This window comes from Spermophilus citellus (assembly GCF_964194105.1).
Source record: "Spermophilus citellus genome assembly, chromosome: 1".
Taxonomy (NCBI): Eukaryota; Metazoa; Chordata; class Mammalia; order Rodentia; family Sciuridae; genus Spermophilus; species Spermophilus citellus.
Genome location: NC_138182.1, coordinates 227861973 through 227885863, shown reverse-complemented (window position 1 = coordinate 227885863; position 23891 = coordinate 227861973). Strand labels below are relative to the sequence as shown.

At 39.4% G+C, this 23891-nt stretch overlaps 1 protein-coding gene across 4 annotated transcripts in view; it reads right to left on the bottom strand.

The window, feature by feature from the left end:
- ARHGEF28 (Rho guanine nucleotide exchange factor 28) overlaps positions 1-23891 on the bottom strand; it is a 306138-nt gene that overhangs the window by 135228 nt on the left and 147019 nt on the right. For 3 of the 4 annotated variants that reach the window (XM_081287604.1, XM_081287607.1, XM_081287606.1), the window contains 3 exons: positions 22975-23044; positions 7940-7992; positions 7318-7378 (listed from right to left, as the gene is read on the bottom strand). In XM_081287604.1, the coding sequence (XP_081143730.1) occupies positions 7318-7378; positions 7940-7992; positions 22975-23044 (184 nt within the window). The remainder of the gene's footprint in view (positions 1-7317; positions 7379-7939; positions 7993-22974; positions 23045-23891) is intronic. The other variant, XM_081287605.1, reaches the window with a different exon arrangement.

Here is a 23891-nt window from a genome sequence, read left to right as displayed (position 1 = left end):
ACCTGGATGAATCCTCATGGCTCACTCAAAGTTTTATCCTCAAGTTCTAAATGCCTTCAACTTCATCTTTATTCTAATTTTTGTTGTTGTTGTTGTTGTTATTTTGTTTGACATCCAATCACATCACTTCTCCATACCCTTCAACTACATTCCTTCTTTCAGCAGAGTCTTATAAAGTGAGGCATAAACTCTGCTGACTTTCTTGCCTGTGCCTGAAGTAAGGGGCCGTGGTTCATTAAAAAAAAAAAAAGGTTTCCAAATTAGGCAAACTCTAAAAGTTACAGCAAATTGTCCCAATAAACTGTTAGAGCTTGTATTGCCTGACATGAAAGCTAATTAGAATCTTAATTGCCCTAAAGTCCCTTCCAAGGGATTAATCACTGGATACTCAATTTTAAAAAAAAGGCTCTACTACCACAAATACACTCCCTGCAATCGAGCTGGCTGCCAAGGATCCTTCAGAGATGGGGGATTCTTTTGTATATGCCTATATGAAATTCCCATAAGAAAATGGGAAGAAATATCTGGGTGTCACTCAACTTTCTATAAAACAAATTTTATAACACCATTTTCAGAATATATTTCATATTTTTCATTTGTTTCCTATCATATGAGTTAGGTATAGTCTCCTTAAGATTTTATACTTATTTGAAATTTATATATAACCATTTAATTGAAACATCAAAATAAAATGTTCCTTGGGGATGGAATTTATGGAATTTACTTATTCACTAAGCTAGCTTATTTGGGGTTGAGAATCTTATTTTGGAGAAGGAAAAAATTAGAGTTCAAAGAAAGGACTCCCTATTTTTTCCCTTCCCTCAACTACATTTCAGAGATTAAATCAGTTTGTTATATGAAAGAAAAAGGCAATTTAGAATGTACTAAAGGTGGCATAGCACTAATGCCAAATGTCAGGTATCCCAACAATGCCCTTATGATATCAGTGTCAACATCAAGCCCACCCTTCATCCCACTCTGTTCACCTCAAAATCCAATAAATGATTCTGTGACAGCAAATTACAGTCACTATCAAATTACTATCTTAATGCTTATACGTACATTTTTAAAGGTTTCATCATCTTATTTAAGTGGTTGAGAAATTTTTTCCACCTTTTTTTTTTCAAAGTTTTCATCGTTCCCACAATCTATGATATGGATGCTGACAATCACTGAGGGTTTGCAAACCTAATACAAACAGGCCTCTATTAGTTACTTTTGCAATTAGTTGAGATAAAAATAGAACCCCATTTCTCAGTTACAATAAAAACCCGAAACTCCAGGAAGTCAGGTCCCCAAAAATATCTGGTCACAGTTCTCAACCTTGTCAGCCTCTGAGGATCACCTGGGTCCCTTTTTGGACTCTGAATATGCATGCTCTGCTCTAGATCATATAAATCACCATCTCTGGATGTGGGATCTGGCTTGAGTACTGCAAAGCTTCAATTCCAGTGTGGAGGCAGAATATACAACCATAGGGTAGCACAGTACCTAGATAAGCAACTCCTAACCATAACTGATTTTTATTTAGTTATTTTTTTATTTTACATTTTTGAGCAAATAACAAGCAGAACAGTAGAACTGTCATTAAACCAGAGAGCATTCTAGACTTGGGGCTTTTAATTTCACAGTTTTATGGGATTTTACTCAGAAGAAAAGACAGTGAGATATACTGTACACCTCCAAAAAGGTTTTGGTTCCTTCATGTTTCCTAATCTATAGCAATTCATCTAAAAATCCCCGAATGTTCTTTCTTATAATTTATGGGACAAAAGTCTGTCAATAGATACTCCAATGGTCTCACTTAAAGCAAAATATTTCATTCACATTCCATGAGAATTTTACCCAAACAATAAAACCACAAGTATAAAAGGCAGAACACGCTTGATAAGAGAATCAAATTGAGCTCATAACATGCAGTAGCATTCCAATAAGTCAGCGATTTTTTTCCTTCCAAAAACAAATTCTAAAACCTCTGCACCCACAATGAGATTTCACTAAAGTGAACAAGAGGGAAACTATTTAAGTCCAAATTGACACAAATAACTTTACATTCCCAATCCCCTTCTTGGAATATTTCTCTATTACCAACACTTTTACTTCAAAACCAAATCAGTGGTAAACATTTAGTGTATTGAAGAGAGGTGACCCCCACCAGAGAGAGAGAGAAAGAGAGAGAGAGACAGAGACAGAGACAGAGACAGAGAGAAGGAAGGAAAAAAGAGTCCACAGAAGCATCCAAAGCCTAGGGCATACAGAGAGACCTGACAAAAATTAAGCCGAAAACTTAATTTTCAGAAGGGTAAGAGCTTTCTGCTAAGGTTCCCTCTCCCTCCTCCTTTTCGTTTTCCTTCATGTTTCATGCAACATTCTTGAGATTTCAATATAGATACACATGTGCTATTAAATAACAGCCAATAGAGGGTCAGCTTCCCTCACACACACCCAGGGTCTGCCACGCTAAGATCCTGTTTGGAACCATCTCAAAACTCAATTTTTACAAGCTTTATAAGCATTTGTAGCTCAGCAGTATTAATTCCATTTCCAATTTTTTTTGTTAATATAAGAAGAAATGGGAAACTAACCTAATTGGTTCTACTTATTTGGTTGTTTGCCAAACTAGTACCATGGACTGCATTGTCTCTATTCCGACAGCCACTAGAATCGAGGGCCTGAATGAGATGGAGATGCAGATCTTGAAAACATATTTTATACTATACCCAATGTTCTAGAGGGGTCTAGAGGGATCTAGAGGGGTCTAGAGGGGCTGTTCCTGTGGCTCTTCTAATCATTTTCTCCCAGTTTCCCTTTGCTGATGTTTTCCCCTAGGTGAAGGCCTTGTTTCTCTCCCTGGGTCTTGTCTAAGGTCATGAAAAGTTTCTGTCTTCCAAGTTGAGAAATATGAACCTCAGATCCTAGTGTTTGTTTCTGTCTGTTTCTGCTTCCTTTTCTTCCTCACTGGTCTCTACAAGAGCTTTTTGTTGTTGTTCATTTTGTTATCAAGTCTGGTTTCCTTCCACATTCAGCTTTGGCTCCTCTGTCTCCCTTGTGCCCACCCACAGAGTGCCAGCACCCAACGTTTTTTCTCATATTATGTATAAGTAATGAACAATACTAGCCAATGAAAGGACCCAGAGTTTTAAAGATGTATCTGTGATTTGAACTTCTGCGTGTGCTGACCTGGCACACTCTATGAAATCAATACTACATACCTTTAAAGGGGGGAGGATTCGCTAATAAATTCTTGTGGGGAGGATTGGCATTTTCTCTTTCTTCTTGCAAAAATAATCCATGTTCTTTGTAGAAAAATGTACACTCTCATGGTAGGCTATCTTCCACAATGGAGCTTACTTGTGGTATATAATGGTAAATGAACAACATAGGCCACAAATTCTATTGTCCACATCATCACAAATATGTGGAAAAACACTGGCAGAAAACACATACAAATTTAATAGTAGCTGTCTCTGAGTGGAAAACTATAGGGGATGTTTTCTTATATGTTCTATAATTTTCATTTTTGCTGCTGTGAGTATTTATTACTTCCATAATTTTGAAGAGTAAATTTTTTCCAAAAGACTCATTTTTCAAAATTTTATGTTTAAAATTGCTGGCACTTGCACCAAGCCCACTCTCTGCCAGCCAGACCTGTGTCGGCAGATGTGCCACTGCTTCATGCCAGAGCTTTGAGGTATTGAGACTCCTCAAGTGAAGAGATGGCAGCCAATTCTATCCCTACCCCATCCCAGTGTCTCTCTCCCTCTACTACCCTCCCCCTGGGGAAAGTTAAAGCACTCGCTCAGCTCTTCGTTTTGTCATGTCAGTTTCACCAATCCTTCATTTTTTTCCATGCAAATAGTTACATGATATACGACTTTAGCCAAAGAAATTTCACATACCTTTTAATCCAATGCAGACCATGTGTGATTAATTATGCTCAAAAATCAGCTTCAGTGTGAGTGTCACTATATCTGGTCTGTCACTCACAATCTCACTCACGCTCTGGAATAGACCTTGCCGAAAGAATAAAACCATCACCTTCCAGAAGCTTCTGAAATTCGCCTGAGACACTGTGGCTTCACAAGGAGGAACTTTTAACTGGAAATCTTAAAATTCCCACCAAAGCCACAGTTTCCTTTTTTCAGATTCAACCTTTTAAAAGGAATTTGCAAGACAGTGACTGATCAAGCTGCCTGAAGCTTTGCTGATACAGAGGGTTCCTGCATCCCTGTTTGGAGTTGGGATTCCAGTACTGCAGGTAAGCATCACCCCACCCCCTGCCCACTGCTGTTCCACAAGCTGTCCACTTGCACCCTCTGGACGGTCACTTCCCACCTTCTTGGTACAGCAATTGCTGTTGCCCACTATCAATTTTGGCTTTGCTTTTAGTGTTGATCCGATTTCTAAATCACATTTAGACCCTCTGACTCGAGCCAAATGAACCTTCTCTTCCTTCTCACCTTCAGCATTAACCCATGTTCTGTCTTCCATCTCCTTTTCTTCCATGACCTTGACTGCTTTGTTCCCCCTCTCCCGGTGCTAGCTGCCCAGAGCATGGAGTCTCATTCTCCACTGTGACGGCAACAGGATCAGATCCCATCCCTTCCACTGCAGATTCTCCCCTTGGAGCAAAACACCAGGCCTACACCATCCGCAGAGAGTGGGATTACTATCAACTATTTGCTGAGGAGTTCTGGGGCACTGGCTTGGATGAGCTTCCCAGACAGCTATTACCACCCATGACATCATTCCTCCAACCCAATCATTTTTGTATAAACTAAGGGCCAGTGTGATTCTTGATGCTCTGAGGGATCAATTAGAATTACATAAACGAACTTTCTATGGATTATCCTGTCCAATATAATAAAGTTAATTAAAGTATTCAGTTCCTTGGTGGCTGGCACTGGTCATACATTGCATGCACAGGTAGCTACTGGCTATGACTCTGGACAGCACAGATGGAGAACACATCCATCAACACAGAAAGGTCTCCTGAAACAGCCCCCATGCCATTTACATCACACAACTCTCCATCCCACAGTACTGAATAATACAAGTTGTCAAAGACTTGCACCTCTCGTCCACATACATATTTTATCAGGAGTTCCTCAGAGACTGGGTAGAATACAAGCACAGAGAGAATTCAGGTGTTTTGAAGTGGCCTTTGGGGAGAGCTATTTTCCCAGCCTCTGGGTTAGCATCTGACTCTTTCTCACTGCTCAATGCCTGCTTCCCTGTCTCAGAAGGTTCCTTTAAAATCTATTATCATTTTCTTTGCATGAAGTCAAGGAGCCTTCCTGAATTCAAGATATTTATATGAACAACAAAGCGAATGCTAGCAGCAAAAAGCTCACCCCTGGCCCTTTCCATAAATCACTGGATGAAAGTCCTGCGCATTAGTGTCCCAAGGCCTTCCTAACACTGCTCTCCGGTCACAGTGATGATGCTGACAAAGCACTAAGATTAGATTGGGTTACTACGGTTTCCGTAGCACAAGACTTCTTACCCAGCAAGGACACCAGCTGGAGATTGGAGTGCTTTTTGTTGAAATCTAAGATTAAAATAATCCGACTATTTAATACTTTTAGCAGCCAGCCCTTCCCCTCCCCCAGCAATTTGTCTTGGTAAACATTCTTCAAAGCTGACAACCCTGGGAGAATGATGTAATTTATAGATGAGACATCCTGTATGCCTGAGTAACAGCTAGGCACCCGGCTTCAGGGGCCCGCAACAATCATCTGTGGGAGATGTTTGCTTTCCTTTCTCCTTCCTCTTCCTCTCTTCTGGAAGAAAATGATTACCCCTTACCTTATGTAGCAGAAATATTACAGGCGTGCTTATGGCTTAGTTCAGACCTAAGTTTCTATTCCAATTTCAGGAGCACCTCAAGCAGGGAGATCCAGCAAATCACCTCTGGCTTGTGGCCAAGTACAGGCAGCACAGTCAACGGACACTGCGGGCTCTTCCTCTGTGTGACATGATTTCCCAACTATTGTAACTGCTCCCTTGTGTGACTGCCAAATGTGCCAGCCACACTCCCCTAAACTCTGGTGAGCTCCATAGGTCACACACCTTCACTATCTGACTCCCACCAGGGATTGGCTCAGTTTTCCCTGATCTCACATCAACCTGAGCCCTCAGCCACCACCAGCTCCTCTTCGCTCCCACTTTCTAAGACCACTCTTCCCACATGTGCTTTCCAGGTGTGAGAGCTGCCTTGGCTTCAGTAAACCTGAAGAAACCAACTGGGAAGGTGAGTGTACATCTGCATCCCACTGGACCATCCAGGAGCCATAACTGGTATCTGCTGGTTGTCCCAGCCATGTCTCCAGTAGCTTCATATTACACTCTGCTTGCCTCTAAATAACTCAAGGGATAAGTCTGGGGCCCAAGTGAACCTTGAAGAGATATAAAATACATGGGGAGGGCTGGGGATGTGGCTCAAGCGGTAGCGTGCTCTCCTGGCATGCGTGCGGCCCGGGTTGGATCCTCAGCACCACATACCAACAAAGATGTTGTGTCCGCCAAATACTAAAAAATAAATATTAAAATTCTCTCTCTCTCTCTCTCTCTCTCTCTCTCTCTCTCTCTCTCTCTCTCTCCCCCCCCCTCTCTCTCCTCTCTCACTCTCTCTTTAAATAAATAAATAAATAAATAAATAAATAAATAAATAAAATAAAATACATGGGGAGGAAATTTAGAAAGGTGCCCTAGGACGTGGTAAGCCAGGACCCTTTTGAGCAGATGAGAATTCTCAGGTCTACAGAAAGAGTGAAGAGTGACGTCCATCCTGCTGAGGGAGTTCCTGATCCCTCCAAAAGGACACTCCCATCAGCCCCACACCCCCAGCACACATCTGGCCTTTTCCTGAGGCCAGACGGGTAGATCCCATAGGTTCAGCTCCACAGAGACACGTGGTTATCAGTGTGGGACGGCGGTACACTTGAGAACGCTTGGGCCCGGCAGAATGACGTTCCCAGTTTCAATTCCACTGTTCACCTTCCACCAGTGGCTCAGTTGCTTTCCTGAAAAGAATCTGGCAGTGTCTCTTCATAGGAATTACAAGGTAACCATGACAAACCTCAAGCCAGCATTTGGCAAGAAAAAGCTCTGATGACTTGGTTGTTTTTTTAGATTTTAAATGGAATCCTGTCCCTAAAGTCATAATATTATGACTGATGCTTCAAAGAAACTTTGCCTGGATAGGTTTTAAAAAGTAGACAAGGTTTCCAGGAAGGAATATTTTCTTCTTGTCCACGGTATACGTGGCCTGTGATATCCTCATAAGTGCAGGGAAAGCAATATTTTGGAACATACCCAAATCTAGGTTCTCCTGGTCCTCATGTTCACTCGGTTGAATCTCCAGGCTTTTGACACACTAAGAAAGATAAAGTCAATGAGGTATTTTTTATTATTTATATATATATAAATATAAATATATATATATAATGCTATACTTAATGTTTTTTTTCATTTTTGCAAACTAGAAAAACAATCTCGGGAAGCATCAGTAAAAACATGCTACATGAATCGCATCATGTAAACAGAAAACTAGTCCTGTTCATAATTAATATTATTTAAGAACTAAAAATAAAAAAGAGATCTGCCCTAAGCAGAAATACACCTGAAAACTGTCCATAGGTAAAACTTATTATTGGCCGATAGCCGTATATATCAAACTTTAAGTAAAATTTGTTTTGTAAAATGAATTCAATCATCTTGCATTTACAAAAACCCAGAAGATAGCAAAGTTTAGTCATAAAGGGTAGAGATTGAGAATCTGATAAAGGAAACTGGATTTCAAATTATTCTAAAAGTGGCTTTAGGCACATGCCTGTTTGTTGAATTTATTTCTATTTTTATGACAACTAGATTTTCATTCCATTTTAACTCTGGATAGATGTACAAAAAAAAAGTGAAGCAGGGAATCATTCATTACCTTTACATCCTCCTTTTCAGTTGACAATCTGCTGGAACCCACATTCTTAATCTCTGTAAAAGGAATAATTCTCATCAAGATCTGCTGATTAGAACTTGTTGGTTAAAAAAAGAAGAAGAAGAAAGAAAAAAATAAAATAGATAACAAATATAATAAATGAGTGCCAGGAGCTGTCTGTAGTGCTAGCTAAGTTTGTTTGTTTGTTTGTTTGTTTTTTAGATAAAGCTTCTTTAAAATCCTCTCTCCCCAGAGTATCCTATCACCTGACTACTCACTCTCTGGTATTTGTGCAGATCAAAATGTAAACAATCCCAGGAGCTCTCACAGGAAATCCTGGGGGGAAAGAAGGATCATTAAATAAATAAATGCCTTTGGTGCCAGAGGAAGGCAGCTCACTACCGAAGACTCTTCAAAATAGCCCAGATTGCCAGGCGGGTGGCTCGCACATGTAAAGCCAGCAGCTCGGGAGGCTGAGACAGGAGGATAGCAAATTGAATGCCAGCCTCAGTAACAGAGAAGTGCTAAGCAACTCAATGAGACCCTGTCTCTAAATAAAATATAAAATCGACCACTGAGCCACATCCTCAGGCCTAATGCACTGAGTTCAATCCCCAGTATCCCCCTCCAAAAAATAGCACAGATTAAGGACGTGACTTGTACCCACCTGAGGAAATCCCACTCATCTATTTCCTCAAACACCACAGATTTCAATGTCTCAGGAGAACTTTCAAAAGAGCATAATTCATTCTAGAAGAGGTCTGGCTTTTCATGACTCAGTGCTGAGAGTAGAACACTCCAGTGCAGCCCCCAGCTCCAGCCTCAGCCAGACGCTGGGGCCACCCTGAGCTGAGCTGAGCAGTGTCCAGCCCTAGGCACCCCAGGAGTCCTCTCTCTATAAAGGTTTTCCTGGAAACCGTGGTGGTCAGGATGTTCTGGGATGAACAGGAAGGTCCATTTAAGGGGATGTTTCTCTCTGTGGCTTGACTGATTGGTTCTCTTCCCAAATACTCAGTTGCCTGGAAACAAGAGCCACTACTGTTGAAATAACCCCCGGGAGCAGGTTTGGGAGTGGGGAAAATAAGTGTTGACATCCCTAGCAGGGGCAGATGGCTGAAAACCTTCGATCTGAATTTGTATAAATACACAACACTGTGGAGCCCGAGGCTCTTCTCTGGAATCTCACCTTCTGGTCACCAAGGTCCTACAAGATGCAAGTCCTGATGAAATACCAACAGTTTTCCTAGAAAATGTATTAACTAGACTTTCCCAACTCTACTACTCCTACTGATTTCAGTTCCCTAATGCCTCAAACCTCCAAGTAGATTTACTCAAGCTCTTCCTACAGCCAGGAGTTTCCATCCATTCTGTTTAGAAAAGGGATATAGGGCTTCATTTACATGGCTCTCCATGACAAGTCATAAATAACATGGGTCATAAATGACAAAGGTGGAGTTACTCATTACTTAATGAGACAGGATGGAGCAGAAAGCTACAATTCCACTTATCATATTTTTTTTTTGTTGTTGTTTGTTTTTTTGTTTTTAAGTCTGCTTAACAGCTGGACGTGCTGATGCATGCCTGTAATCACAGTTATTTGGGAGGCTGAGGCAGGAAGATCACAATTTTGAGGACAGTCTGGGCAAGTTAGCAAGATCCTGTTTCAAAATAAAAAATAAAAATGGTCGGGAGATATAGCTTAGTGGTAAGAATGCTTAACAAAAATTTTTAATTTGTTTTATATCAAAAGATTCCTCAGAAAATTGGGACTGGAATCACCATTTGACCCAGCTATCCCACTCTTTGGTTTATACCCAAAGGACTTAAAATCAGCATACTATAGTGACACAGCCACATCAATGTTTATAGCAGCTCAATTCACAGTAGCTAGACCATGGAACAACCTAGGTGTCCCTCAATAGATGCATGGATAAAAAAAAATGTGGTATATATACTCAATGAAATATTACTCAGCTTTAAAGAAGAGTAAAATTATGGCATTTGCCAATAAATGGTTGGAGTTGGATAATATCATGCTAAGAGAAATAAGCCAATCCCACAAAACCAAAGGCCAAATGTTTTCTCTAATATGCAGATGCTAATTCACAAAAGGGGGTGGGGGGCACTAGATAAAAATAGAATTACCTTACATTAGGTAGAAGGAAGTGATGGGAGGGGCGGAGAGGGGTGTGGGGATAGGAAATGTAGTAGAATGAAACAGACATTATTACTTTATGTATATATGTGACTGCATGACCAATATGATTTTATAACATGTACACTCAGAAAAATGAGAAATTATATCCCATCTATGTATGATACATCAAAGTGTATAAATGCATTCTACTGTCATGTATAACTAATTAAAACAAATTTTAAAAATTAAAAAAAAGAATACTACAATTACACTACAAAACAGCATATCACTCTTGAATTCATACTGTATATTAGCTTCCATGATAAAAGATAAAGATGTAATAACTCCGATATTCTATGGCTATGAGAACAATTCTCAACAGGGAGGGAGTCCCAGGGATAGGGCTGTGGCTGACACCCAGCCTGGACAGTTCATGTTACCCAGCATCCCTGCCAGCTTTTAGATGCACATCCCACACAAGGCCTCCAGGTGGCAGCAGAGTAACATCTGCGTAAACGACATTGCCAGGGATATGACTATCTAAATGGGCCAACTTCTTCACTTTTTAAAAGCCTCCTTGTACATGCCAAAATCCGAAATGCAAGTTTAATGTTTTTTGTCACGCTGAACAGATGCAGAATACTAATGTGAATTGCCTAGAATAGCATTAACCATATTTTAGGCCCATAGCAGAGGTTTGGTCTTGAAACTCATACACTCACATTGTAAAAATTGGAGTAAGTGGAGATTAACTCCAAGGTGTTAAAAAGAAGGAGGGAAGGATAACCAGAACCAAAGTTTCAACAGATACATCTGCATTAGACATTGAGAGTCACACTTTTATTTTGCCCATTATAGGATATTTCTTTTCTTTAAGATTTTTTTTTTTTTGCACAATGCACTTATTTTTTAAATTTATTTATTCTTATGTGGTGCTGAGGATCAAACCTAGTGCCTCACACATGCTAAGCAAGCACCCTACCACTGAGCTACAATCTCAGCCCCCATTATAGGATATTTCTTTAAAGCCATCTCATACCATAAGCTCCTAAATGATCATTATACTTCATTTCTGAAAAAGTCCATACAGATAGCATTTATTCAGAATGGTACCCATTTATTCCAGCTTGTTTATGAAAAAGATGACATGTTCACACCCAGTAGCTTAGGTTCAGTTTCCTCCCCTCTCCTGCCCCAAAAGGTTGCTGTGCTGATCACTAGACATTGCCATGCCTACATTTTTTTTCTTATCATCAACTGCAATTTTTTTTATTTTAAAGCAACTGCTACAAACTATATTAAAGCCAATAAATTTTCTCAGAAAGTAGACTTCATTTTTAAAATAACTTACAAACCTTTGTGGCAATGTGCAGATTCAGGATAATAATATATCTTTAATTAATCTAGGACTAAGCAGAACCATATCTTAGAGATTTCAAATTTAGCACTCATTTTACCAGAGTTTAATTAAATTACTCCAGAAGAGTTTCTGCTACATTAGTGGGATCCGTTTACACCAACCCAAGAACCACCAATTGCATAGTGCAATTAAACCACTCATTGCTATAGCAACCTTCAGCAGATAATGGTATCAGTAACTCTAGCTATTCTGTGTTCAAGGCCTATTAATCTTGCCTTGGAGGCCCACCCAAAAGGAAGGATTACGCCTCTAAATCAGACTTACAAAACTTGATAAACATGGTTTTTTATTGCCAAATTATAATAGAACAAGAGCTAATCTCCAGTACTTATGTTCACTAGTAACACAGCATTAGCAAACAGGTTTTTTTTTTTTTAATCAGGGTTAAGTAGCTGCAAGATTAATATCAATGTGTCATTAAGAAGCAGATTTGTCTAAAACAATCTCAACTCTGTTCACAAGTTTTACTGTCTCCTTTTGCAAAATGGAACCAAGTGTCTAAGCTTAGGCAAAGAAAAAGCTTACACCAAAGACAGGATGCTGCACATTTTCCTTTAATTGCCATTTGGCTGTGCCATCCGACTCCTTCCCCAGGAAGGAGGAGGAGAAGAATCCTAATCAGAGCCAGCCAGACCACCAATGCTGCCCTGCCCTCAGGTTCAACTGTCCACAACCAAGTCCACGCCTGGCTTCAATCTGCAGAACAGCATCAACAACGCAGCTGGAAAACAAGGGTCATGCTCTCCATTTGCTCAACCCACCGCATGAATGCCAAAAAAAAAAAAAAAAAAAAATACCCTGAGACTGTTTACAGCAGGCTCTGGGTACCCCTTTGGCAATACACTGGGAACAGTTCACAGTCTTTGAATGACTCATTTTCTCCCAATAGGCTATGAATTCCAGGAGGGCTGGGACCAAATTGATTTTGGCCCAACATCTGTATCTCCATCTTGGCACATACTAGGTGCCAAACAAATAAATGCTTCTCTCCTGCACCAACACCTATGAGGCTCAAAATATATACAGCTGACAAGATGTGGTAGATCATGAGGCAAGCTGCAGAGCAGAACAGGCAGGGAAAAGCTGCTTACTTTTTGACTCACCGATTCAACACTTTCAATGCTAGCTCTGTTTTATTACAACTAGAACTATTTTATTAGTGACCAGATAGATGAGTGACTTCCCTTGCTGTCTTCCCGCCCTACCAGCTGTCAGTCCCTTGGTGCCTCATAGCAAGTACTTCACCTCCATGTTGCTACAACATGTTACCCTAGTGTACACACCCAATTCACAACTGCCAGAGAGCCAAAACTGCAAAGAGAACAAACGCTCCTAATTCAGCGACAATTATAACACTTCAACTTTTGTCCCAACATTCTAATTGATGTTGGTCCAATTTTTGTATCTACTGCTTAGTACATACTAGGTGCTTTTTCCTAAAAGTGGGCGTACTAATGAGCACTTTAATTTTGCCTGCCCAGGATAAATATGCACTGGGAGAAATGATAAGACATTTATCTACAGAAATATCAAAATGAGCTTTGTTCATTCAAAAGCCCCAACATTCCAGTCAGTTTCACAAGCTCTACCCATCCCCACTGAACTACAGCCTTGGAAAAGCTATCAAGATGAGAAAAGAAATTCTTGCCCTGGAAGAACTCTAAACTGTGCTCTTTTAGAATGTAGTTTTTATACTTACTCTCTGCATTATTTCTGAAAGAATGTAAGATATCTTTTTGAAATACATTTTTTTAATTTAAATTACTTCCAATACTTTTTCAACAATAGTTACAAGAATTCTTTAAAAGGACTATAAAAAATATCAATATAACCACCATTAAATTAAATTTTGGTATGTATCCCTCCTACAGAAGAAGAGGGCAAGAAGAATCCTAATCATATATTAAAATTATTTTACATCAATACATAAATTATTTCTATAGATATATATAAAACAGCTTTATTGTGGTTTAATTCACATATCATAAAATATACCCATTTAGCACACGTATTTCAATTGGTTTTAGTATATTCAGAGCTATGCCACATCACCACAATCAAGTTTAGGACATTCTCATTACCATAAGAAACCCCACATCCATTATCTCATATCTCCCCAACCACACTACCACCCACTCCTGCAGCCCAGCCCTAGGCAGCCACTAATGTACTTTCTGTCTCAATGGATTTATCCTGGACATTCCATATACATAGAATCACAATATGAGATCTTTTCTTGAGGTCTTTTTTTGGGGGGGAGCGGGAGTACTGGGATTGAACTCAGAGGCACTTGGCCACTGAGCCACATCCCAGCCCTATTTTGTACTTTATTTAGAGACAGGGTCTCACTGAGTTGCTTAGTGCCTCAATTTTGCTGAGGCTAGCTTTGAACTCATGATCCTCCTGCCTCAGCCTCCCAAGCTGCTGGGATTACAGATGTGCGCCACCAAGATCTTTTGTGATTGTCTTCTTTCACTTAGCATGAGGGATTCAATGTTCATATATGCTACAGTACTGTATAAGTAGTTCATTCTTTTATACTGACAAATAGTATACACACACACACAACATTTTGTTTATTAATACCTCTGCTGATGGACATTTGGGTTGGGTTGTTTCCGCTTTATGTCTATCATGAACAATGCTGCTATGAACATTCATGTACAAGTTTTTGTGTATATGTGCTTTTATTTCTTTTGAATATATACCTATATATACCTACGGGTGAACTTGTTGAGTCATATGATATTCTGTTTAATATATTATTCTTTTTTTTTTTTTTTTTTGGTGCCAGGGATTGAGCACAGGGCCTTAGCCACTGAGCCACATCTTCAGCCCTTTTATATTTTTGTAGACAGGACCTCACTAAGTTGTTGAAGGTGTCCCTAAGTTGCTGAGGCTGACCTCAAACTTGATATCCTCCTGCCTCAGCCTCCCTGGTTACAAGGATTACAGGAATGTACCACCATACTCAACTCTTTATATTTAATATATTCTTATATAGATTTTTACATCTCCTACACAATCTTGCCCCATTAAATCTCAAAGTAAAAAAAAAAAAACAGTTGTGGGGAACAAAAAGATACTTGCAGCTTCCAGATTTGGTTATAGTTATCAATTAAGCAGAAGCTCCAAGTCTTATATTTCAAAGTGAAGTAAGAGCATAATTTTGATTTAGAATTACTTTTTGTCCCTAAGATTTCAAGCTTAGATTCTAGTTCAGTTCAAGAAAACGTTTAGCTTATTTCAACTTCATTAGAATCCTTTGCTGACTCTCCTGCCTGCTAACCTGAGCCAGCTGGAAGAAAGGCTCCATAGCAGATGTGAACTGCATTTGTTGCCTCTAGATGAGCTCTGAGGAGCCTCTGAGCCCTGAGCTCACACATCCAGTGGTTCAGCTAACCGATCTCTCAAGTTCTCTATAGGTCAAAGTTTGAGCCTTTAATTCCGTGATGAACTGGGGGTAAGGAAGAGAATTTGGATTTTTATGTGAGAAAATACTGATATTATTATAATAATATGCAAAATGAGCAACCGACCAGCTTGACATTCCATCTTATCTTTGGTCCTTTAACAACAAAAATTGGTCCTTTTAGGAGAAAAAGACTGGCAAAGTCACTCTGTAAAGAAAACTCAGAAAAGGATGAAGTATTCTGTAGAATGAAAGAAACAACTATAAATCATTTCCTGGAGCTGGGAGACATGTTCTCTGTGTATTTTTAAAAATTTTTAAAAACTGACAATATTCTTGTACTAGGGGTGTGGGATAGAGTGTGGTAATTTGATAGATGGATACATTGTGTAATGATCAGATCAGGATAGTTACCATTCCCATCATTTGTTTTTGGAGGCTATGAATTCTTCCCTTCTAATCTTTGTAAAATACACGTTGTTATAAACGATAGTCACCGTGCTGTGCTGTAGACACAGAATGGATTCCTCCTGTGGAACTGTATATTGATGCTGTCATCCAAACTCCCTTTAGCTCCTCTTCTCTCTCTTCCTACTTTGTCTAGTAATCACTGTTCTACTCTCTCTATGTGGTCATTTTTTTTTACTTCCACCTATGACTGAGAGATGCAGAATCTGTCTTTCTATGCCTGGCCTATTAAATTATGTCAAAATGCCAAAATCCCCTACTTGTAGGTAAATGACACTAATCAAGGCCTTGGATAGAAATTCAACGTGAGGGTTAGGTTATGGTTGTGTCCCCAACTGAATAATCATCCTGCAGAAAGTTTTCGAACTGCTGTCCTCAATCCCTCAATCCCCAGCTGTCCTGGCTTAAAGGACCTATATTTTGATAAAACAATTGAACCACATGCAATAGTTCTAAAAAACTCTGAGTTAGAGTATTTAAACTGAGAAATCTTGGGGAAGAAATTGTGTGTGGATAAAAACACTCTTGTCTTCCCAATGCCTTGTAGGAAATAAGGAGAATCCACCATGCAACCCTCTCTGTATCTCACAAATCAAAGCACACAGGTAAGGGCCATACCTCCATCTAAAGAATGTCCAGGCAAAAACTCAGTTTACCTCTAGTCATATAAATGGTCATGTTCTGGTATCTCAAAACCTATGCCTTTATAATTGAACTCAATATAGGCAGGCATTGTGCTCAGAACCAGACATCATGTGCTAAGCATTGACCTCATTAGATACTATATTTTTGTATTATTTTTACTATTAAGTAAGTATCATATGACACCCCCACCTCTACCTCCATCGGCCATTTTCTGCAAAAGCAAACACAGCGGGGTAATTTGCATAGTGCTGAAAATCTAGTCCATGGCAGAGCTGAGGCTATAGCAGAGCCTGATTGTTGCAGCTATGTGTCATCTAGACAAGCCTGTGCATGCGGGTCACAAATCTCCCTTCATCAGGATTTGAGACAGATTACCATCTGGAATAGAGCTCCCTGCCAAGCAATGATTCTGATGTTTACCACTTTTCCATCACACAAATGCTAGAGAAAATTCTAGAACAGCACACCAAACACTTAAACCAATAGATCCTCTGTTACATGGGGGTGGTTGGTAGGTTGTAGGGTGGTGGGTAAGAGGGTAGATTCCTGACCTGACTTCTGACAGCCTGGGCAAGGTGTCACCTCAGACAAGTAACATAATGACCTCTGGGTACTGCCACTTCCTCATACATAAAATGAGAAAACTGATTCCTGACTCCCAGAAATGTCCCTCCCAAGAACTGCTGGTATGTCTGTTCTGAGTGTGCACACTTCATTCAGCTCAGCTACTCACATAGTGCAGCTACTCACAAATGCTTGACGGAAATTAATAAAAGAAAACTCTTTGAGAGGGCTTTTCTCACTTTGCTCCTTCTTCTTTTATTTATTTATTTAGTTTGGGTTTTTGTTGTTGTTGTTGTTGTTACTGCTGTATAACCAGTGCCTAGAACAATGCTGGACATAAGGTGGGCACTCAAATCTTTACTGCATGGTTAGGTAAAGGAGCCTATAGGACCCCTGTCCTCTCAGACTGTGTCTTGTGTTTGGATCCATGGCCCCTCCTGCAGATCACATCTGAGCCTCTGCCTCAGTCGGAGAAAATAATGTTATTCTCTCTTTTTTGTGATTGGAATTTGTTTTCTTGTTAATGAAAATATGGGGGGAAGTCAACAAAGTTACAGACCAGAGACACAAAAGCTGAGACAGCATATCATACAGACGGTTTCTTTTAACTATAAAAGAATAAAAAGAAAGAAAGCAACTGGATTTATATAGTGGTAAGTGACATCGTATTTGTTCTTGGCTTGCATTATGGCTATGGATTCTAGGAGGGCAGTAGCTCTCCAAAGAAATATGATCTATGCATGCCATATGCATGTATGGATATAATACACCAAATCCCATTAATGTACAATTAATATATATTAATTCAGTTTTTAGACAAAAACAATTTTAGTGGAGGTGTAGGGAGGACTGTAGGGTCTTGAATATTCAAGGCGATCACAAGTAGTTTGAAAATACCTCCCTGGATCCTTTCCAGTGTGACATTACTATAGTGATGAATGCCAAGAACCCAGGTGATAGTGAAAATGGAGGAAATAAGTCCAGAGAGAAGAGGGTCAGGAGAAATGAAGAACAGCCTCATTCTTCAAATTGCCTTCTGGACATTACTTCCATGAGATGTTGAGAACTACAGAAAGGGGTTCTTAAAGGCTTCTTTAAGCTGAGGATCTGCTAGGCCAAATAAGGTTGCATGGGTTTCCTGACTCATCACTTCCTAGAACTTATGAAATACTACATGCATTTGCATCTCCAGTGTGGGGTTTCATATACAGCATTTTCTATTTATTTGAACAAAGATTTTTTTATCTTTCAGAATATCTTATGAGACTTGTGTTCTATACAATGCTCTTCAGGCATTCCTAAGGTGGAGAGATCAAACAACAACAAGAAAGCAAAGAAAAACATAGATCCAGTTTGTGGATTAATAAATACTAATGGTCTATTAATCTGAGCATATTAAAAAATGAGATGACTTTTGGGCCCGTTTAATTCATTCAGGATAGCTTCCTATTATTCTGGAAGTGCAATTATAATCATGAAATTATGCAAACATAATTGGTTCATAGGAATAATAATAAAATCATTCATTGCACCCAAAGGCAGAAGACTTAATTTCCAGGCTAAAGTTATAACCTATTACAGCTACAAAGGCAAGCTCTCCATCCACTCATTGCTCCAAAAGGCATAGAAAAGCACAATTCATTTAAAAAAATCTTCTAGTAGATCTCAAAAATAGTTTATGGTTAAAAGAAAAAGGAAGGAAGTCCTTATGCTTAAAATGCTTTGTTCTTTCAGTTGCATCTCTGAGGGCTCCTGAATGGACAAAACTGTTTTCATATTAGCTGAATACTGCCCTCTGCTGGAATGTGAATACAGCTTCTAATATTCCTTCAAGGGTAGATAAATACAAAAATGTATCTAGATGTACTATAAAATACACACATTATTAATATGAAACTAAAGGGAATTAAATTTCTACCCATTTTTTAGTTTAGTGACTGCAGCCCTCTTTTTTATTTAATTGATTTTATTTTTTTAAATACACAACAATGGAATGCATTATAATTCTTATTACACATATAGGGCACAATTTTTCATATCTTTATATGTAAAGTATGTTTACGCCAATTCATGTCTTTATACGTGTACTTTGTGAGGTTTTTTGCATTACAATTCTTATCACACATATATACCACAATTTTTCATATCTCTGTTTGTACATAAACAAAGATATTTGACACCCAATTCGTGTCTTCATACATGTACTTTGGATAATGATGTCCATCACATTCCACCATCCAACTGCAGCCCTCTTTACCTGGCTGCCTCACAGGTCCATCCAAACTCAACCTGTCCAAAATTGAGTACATTTTTGGTCAATTCTGCTTGATATAAGGCCTATCCCACCTACAGACATACCTCAGGAAAGGAGGAATCAATTAGACTTCTCCCTCACTCTGGCTCCAATTAGACATTGCACCTTCAGGAAAGGACTCACCTGTCTCCACCTCTCCCAGCTCGTTACATTGCTATGGTGCAGCCCATCTGCTGCATTCCTTTCAGCAGACCCCTGGCTGGTTCCCAGATTTCCACTTGGCCCTGCAAATCTATTCTCCATACTCCCTCCAGAATGACCATTCTAAACTAATAATCTAATCTAATTGTTTCAAACAGCTGTAGAGCAGTCAGGGAGGAGCTCCTATTCCTGGCCTCTTGTATATGTCCTGCCAGTCTGCCTGCCTCTCATGCATGTATTCCTGGTATCACCACCACCACTACACACAGATGTACATGTACACACAAATACACATACTCACATACATGCGCGCGCGCACACACACACACACACACACACACACACAAACATCTATACTTCTAGGACTAAAAAATGACCAGCATTTCCCCTGATGCATCCTCCAGTTCAGGAGTCCATACTGCATGTATTTCCACCATCTGGAAGCCTTCCCTATATTAGTTCACAACTCCACGGGGCACTTCTTTCAAGAAGCTTCTCCTGATCCATCCACTGTCAAGTCTGCAGTATACTCACAGTGTGATCTGCAAATGACTCCTAGAGCAATTATACTTTTCTGAGAGAGCTTGTTTTCTCATCCCCAAACCCAAACTGGAAGCCCCTTAAATATAAAACTTATTTAAGTACTTATTTAGAGTTTGTTTTTTTTCTTAATTAGTTTAAAGGGGGATACAATGGAGAAAAGATATACAAGATTATTAAAAAAAATTAGAAGTTGACTTAAAAAAAAGCACTGGCAAAACTGGAAATCCATATGTAGCAAAATGAAATTAAACCTCTCTCACCCTGCACAAAAATCAAGAAATAATAAATGGAATGGATTCAAATTAAAAAGCTTTTTCTCAGCAAAGGAAACAATTAATAAAGTGAGGAGAGCTATGTATGTGTGTATGTGTGTATGTGTGTGTATGTGTGTGTACATGTATATCTGTGTATAGATTTTCTCCCACAGATTGGGAGAAAATCTTTACCACATCCACCTCTAATAAAGCATTGATCTCTAGGATATATAAAGAACCCAAAAAACTTAACAATAACAGCAAAAAATAAATAAATAACCCAATCAATAAATGGGCTAAGGAACTGAACATACACCTCTCAGAAGATGATATGCAATCAATAAACAAATATATGAAAAAGTGTTCAACATCTCTAGCAATTAGAGAAATGCAAATCAAAAGTACTCTAAGATGTCATCTCACTCCTGTCAGAATGGCAATCATAAAGAATACAGGCAATAATAAATGTTGGCGAAGATGTGGTGAAAAAAGTACACTGATACATTGCTGGTGGGACTGCAAATTAGTGCAACCACTATGGAAAGCAGTATGGAGATTCTTCAGAAAATTTGGAATAGAACCACCATTTGACCCAGCTATCCCACTCCATGGTAATACCCAAAGACTTAGGTAAGCATACTATAGTGACATAACCACGTTTATAGCAGCTCAATTCACAATAGCTAGGCTATGAAACCAACCTAAGTGTCCCTCAATAGATGCATGGATAACGAAAATGTGGTATATATACTCAATGGAATATTACTCAGCTTTAAAGAAGAGTAAAATTATGGCATTTGCCAGTAAATGGTTGGAGTTGGAGAATATCATGCTAAGAGAAGTAAGCCAATCCCACAAAACCAAAGGCTGAATGTTTTCTCTAATATGTGGATGCTAATTCACAATAAGGAGGGGGGCATCAGAGAAGAATAGCGTTACCTTAGATTAGGTAGAAGGGAAGGGAGGAAAGGAGATGCAAGGATAGGGAAGACAGTAGAATGAAACAGATATTATTACTTTATGTACATATGTGACTGCATGACCAATATGATTCTACAACATGTACACTCAGAAAAATTAGAAGTTATATCCCATCTATGTATAATATATCAAAGTGATTGAATGCATTCTACTGTCATGTATAACTAATAAAAAATAAACTTAAAAATTAATTTTAAAAAAAGCAAAGGTAGAGGCTCAAATGGAAAAAAAAAAAAGGACAACATAAAATGTAGTGCCCTAGGTATTTGCAATTGGCAGGCGAGTGACAGCTTCATGGCTAGTACCAGCCAACAAGAAGTAAGAAACTTGATCAGTTATAGTTATAGCAGTAAAACTGGGCCAGGTGCTCAGGGAAAGCCAGCATTCCCCACAATAGACCAGGAAGAAGTTTCTCCTCTCAGTCTTGAAGGATGAAGCATGAAAGAACCCACTAACTCCTTAGGCAGGCAGACCCCTTATTCCTCCCCAACACAGCCAGCAGCACCACCCACAACAAGGGCAACTCCAAGAGCCCCAAAGATGTAGGCTAGGTAGGAAGCTCAGTTGATCAGGACTGACCCAGGAGCAGGGACATCATGGACAGGCCACACAGACTTCTAGCAGCTCACCATAGATACTTCTTATCTGGGACAACTTTTCAACAAACATAGGGCAAAGAGTTTATTATTATGCTATCTGATAAATCCTGTATCCAAGTTGTCAATTAAAAGCAGGATCAAAGTTATTAGCCAGCTGTAGAAACGAGGATATTGCCCTGTTTTACTTCCCGAATGGCAGCATCTAGCATGGAGATTCTCAGCCCTGTCAGACCAATGTCCCTTTACATTAACAGATATTTCATAATGGTCCTTCACTACCCTGAAATAAAATTAATAGACAAGACAATTCTACCTCTACAAATACATATAACATGATCTTCACATGAAATTTCAAAAAGTCAAAATCAACATAATACCCTAACTAAAGTATAAAGCAAAAGGAAAGCAACTGATAGTAAGATATTTTGTATTTCAACATACAAAACAATCTCCTTAGCTGCCTTGGGAGACACAATGATGTGGTCAGACGTTTGCAACTATTGGATTCTCTCTGGAAACCAGAATTCTTTTCAGACAAAAAATACAGGAATATGCAAAAAATAGATGAGAATGCTTCCTAAGATAAAAACTTGTGCTTATTATTAAGATTTATTAACAGATCAGATTCAGGTATACATGAAAAAGAGGGAACTATATGAATTACAGTAAGGATTGAATACCCTAATAAATTGCCAAGTTGGAGAAAATGAAGATTAATGGTATTCCTGCAGGTGAATTGGTTCAAGGGTGGCATCAGAATGATTTTGTGTGCTAAGATGGGGAACAATGTAGTGGTAACGTATTATAAAAATATCTTCCTGTGTGAACTCCTGCCACTAGAATTGTACATTCAGTCTTGAAATTAGCTCTACAGGGCAACTCTTAGGCAGGACTGCCTGTACCTTGATAAGCATCTAGGACCCCAGCCCCTTACTTCTAAATGCCAATGGTGCTGCCCACCCCTTGTGCCAACCAACATATCTTAATGATTTTCAAAGCTTCCCTTTAAGACCTGGTGACCTAACTTAAGAGAAGTTTCACAAAGGTTAAATGAGCAAAAGAATGAATAAAGGAGGGAAGGACTAAATAAATGAACAGACTGAACTTTCATAATTTTCCTTCACTACCCTGAAATTAAATTAACAGATAACACAAATCTACCTCTCCAAATATTTGTAAACTGATCCTCACATAAAATTTTAAAAAACCAAAATCAACACAATACCCTCACTAAAGTATGAAGCAAAAGGGAAGCAACTGGCAATAAGATATAAACAATCTATGTGTGTCCAGAGAATGCTCAAAAGATCAAGAATGTGAAGACCCAGCCAAGGGCTTGCAAACAGCACTCAGTGAACATTAGTGGAAGAAAAGTGGAAACAAACAGTACCCTGAATTTGGTGCCGTCAGAGGATCCAGGGGCTTTGTAATCACCACTAACCCCGGATCTTGCCTCTGAGATTCTTAGTTCATGCAATTTTGCCACGCACTTCAGCAGACTGGTTAGCTAGTTAGTCCTGGTACTTTTCTAGTTGCCTAATGGGGCAAAAGCATACGTACCTTCTTCAGTTTCTGCAACTCGGGAAGGCATAGTTGGTCTTTCCTCTGGCCTGACTTCTTGCTCAAGAGCCTAAGAAATGAAGGGGGAAAAAAATCACTGAAAACTATTTGAGACTTCTGATATACAACAAAGAGAGAAAAGTCACAATCAAGAACCTGAGAGCTGGGAAGTCTGGGAAAGACAAGGGTAGGTAAAAACTGCTGGGAGAACAGTCACTGTTCCAGAATAACAGGAAGCTAAGTCAGAGAAATCCAGCGGCAAGGGGGCCAAAGCTGTCCCTTCCACTAATCCTTGACTGCTTCTGCAGGTCACAACAATCAGAAAGCTCTCAGGAATGTGATGCATAAACCAGAAAAAGAACAGAACATCTCTGAAACTGTTAACAAGGGACACTGCATCTGCTCACTAGTAGCAACCCACACCCAGACCCTACGATGTAGGGACCTAGGAGGGTTAGATGACAGGATAGGACCACAATCACAGGTAGGATCCAGGATGTCCATGGACCAAAAAAGTAGAAAACCACACCTTGAGCTGCAAACTGGCACCGAGAGTGCAAGCTATACCTGCTGAAACTAAGTTGGTAAGCCTTGCAAAGGCCTTAGAGAAAAGCTGCCCTCTTGGGACCATCTGGATTTTCTTTTCAGACAGACTACTCACAGCCAGCAAAAATGTGAAAATATGCAGAATCACTTGCTGATGTGCCAAATGGTGAAAGAGCCCAAAAGTGCATTAGCACATGTTCCAAAATAAATCTTCAGCCTCCTTGGGTGGGAAACCACACAACTGATACAGACCCCTGAATCCTACCAGGCATGCTTCAGCCCAGTGGATCTATTGCCTCATTCTGACCATCTTGGAACAGCATCCTGAGGCCAGAGCAAAAACTAACATGAAAAAATATACAACTCATTGA